This window comes from Octopus bimaculoides, chromosome 27 (assembly GCF_001194135.2).
Source record: "Octopus bimaculoides isolate UCB-OBI-ISO-001 chromosome 27, ASM119413v2, whole genome shotgun sequence".
NCBI classification, from domain to species: domain Eukaryota; kingdom Metazoa; phylum Mollusca; class Cephalopoda; order Octopoda; family Octopodidae; genus Octopus; species Octopus bimaculoides.
Genome location: NC_069007.1, coordinates 8,171,550 through 8,173,632, shown reverse-complemented (window position 1 = coordinate 8,173,632; position 2,083 = coordinate 8,171,550). Strand labels below are relative to the sequence as shown.

Sequence of the window (2,083 nt, the reverse complement as noted above, 5' to 3'; positions counted from 1 at the left end):
GACCACTGTGGCATAGGGGTGCCTGTGGGAAAGACAACTGTGGCATAGGGGTGCCTGTGGGAAAGACCACTGTGGCATAGGGGTGCCTGTGGGAAAGACCACTGTGGCATAGGGGTGCCTGTGGGAAAGACCACTGTGGCATTGAGGTGCCTGTGGGAAAGACCACTGTGGCATAGAGGTGCCTGTGAGAAAGACCATTGTGGCATTGAGGTGTTTGTGGGAAAGGCCATTGTGGAATTGAGGTATTTGTGGGATAGACCATTGTGGGGTAAAGGTGTTAGTGGGAAAGACGTTTGTGGGGGTAGAAGTTCTTGTGAGAAAGATGCAATACAGAGATATTTAGGACAGAGACCCCTGTGGAAAAACCCTTATTGTAGTAGCCCCAGTGGTAGACGACACTGTGATAGCAACTCCTGTAGTGTACATGTCTTTGTGGTAAAAGTCCTGTGTTGTAGAGGTCTTTGGCTAGAGATTCTTGTGGGGCAGAAGTCTTTGCATTGGTGGTTCCTGTAGTAAAAACCACTGCGGTGGGAAGTTAGCTGAAGTAGAGATCCCAGTGAAGTAGTTACATCTTGTGGTGTACAGATACCTTGGAGTATACAGGTCCCTGTAGTAAAGATCCCTAAACAAATAATAAGTTGATGTGATGAGACAAGATGGAGGAATTTCTTGATGAAATATCATCATTTCCAGCTGAAGTCTGTAACTACACCAAAATCATTCGTATCGCAAGTGTTCCGTTGCCGATTCCCAAGAGATGAGTTCATCAGAAGAAAACCAAAGACTTATTTCATGGTTGGCTGATGTCACAGAGTCACTGCCATGAACAATATTTCTGGAAAGATGATCAAGAAATACAATTAGTGAACCAAGATGGTTACGAGAATCAGTACTTTGTTACAATAAAATATATGTAGACACTCTCACAAACATACACACACAGAGTGGTGTCACTGTATATGAGCATATGTCCTGAATCCTTACTTGGTGTGTGTTATTAACCCATTACCTACCAGAGATCTCATATGAGGTCACTTAAAAATCACAAATTTCATAATTATCTGTCAATATTTACACATATCTAACCTTTTTGCTATATCTACTAGGTATATTTCTCTGATATTCAAATGAGGTTTGCTAATTTTACACCCAATATCTCGCTTATTTCTATTTAAAATGTTATTTTGAAATGTTATTTTGATCATTCCAGCGTGTTTCTAAGGCTGTTTTATGCTAGAAATCACAGTTTCATTAAAATATTCCAGTCAATAGAATTATGGTAGGTAATGGGTTAATATGTCCAGGAATGCTAGCTGATTGTCAGTTTTTTTTTCACACACACACACACACACACACAAAAATGCATTACCTGGTTCAGGAATTGAAACCACAACTTTATGAACCTGAATGAAACACTAACCACTAAGCTTCCAGCTATAATACAGCTCACTCAGTGTACCCCAATGCTTATTTTTCAAGTCTGATAGTTATTCTGTCAGTCTTTTCCTTGCTGAACTGCCAAGTTAAAGGGACTTAAATAAACCAACACCACATATACACACACAAATGGATTTCTGTACAGTTTTCATCAACCAGATTCACTCTCAAAGCATTGGTTGGACTGAAGCTTTAAACAGAAGACGCAGGGAGATATTGATAAATCGGGTATAGCCGATCATGTATGGAAAAATGGAGACCACCTCCCCCTGTGGGATGAAGTTAGAATACCAGTGGAAAATACGAAAACTAAAAGAAGCAGCACATATGCTAGGACACAACCTCCTAAGTAGACCGAGTACAGATATGAACACCATATGGGAACCGGTATTAAAAAAGGGTAGGAAAATATTAGATTTATAAGCCCTAAAAATTCACTTCATAATTGCCCACGGACATATGGTGTAGTAGTTAAGAGTGCAGGTTACTAAACCCAAGATTCCGAGTTCGATTCCAGGCAGTGACCTGAATAATAACAACAACAAGGTGGAACTTGAAACCATGTTGGTGGGGAAATGAACTTTTCCACCACACAGCCATGCATGCACCTATATATATATATATATATATATATATATATATATAT

General features: G+C 39.8%; 1 protein-coding gene across 1 annotated transcript in view; it reads right to left on the bottom strand.

The window, feature by feature from the left end:
* Positions 1–6: 6 nt before the first annotated feature.
* The window catches only part of LOC106867397 (nucleoside diphosphate kinase), a 21,935-nt gene continuing 19,858 nt past the window's right edge, over positions 7–2,083 (bottom strand). Inside the window, exon 4 of the mRNA XM_014912292.2 lies at positions 7–835. Coding sequence (XP_014767778.1) covers positions 718–835 — 118 coding nt within the window. The 3' untranslated portion in view covers positions 7–717. The remainder of the gene's footprint in view (positions 836–2,083) is intronic.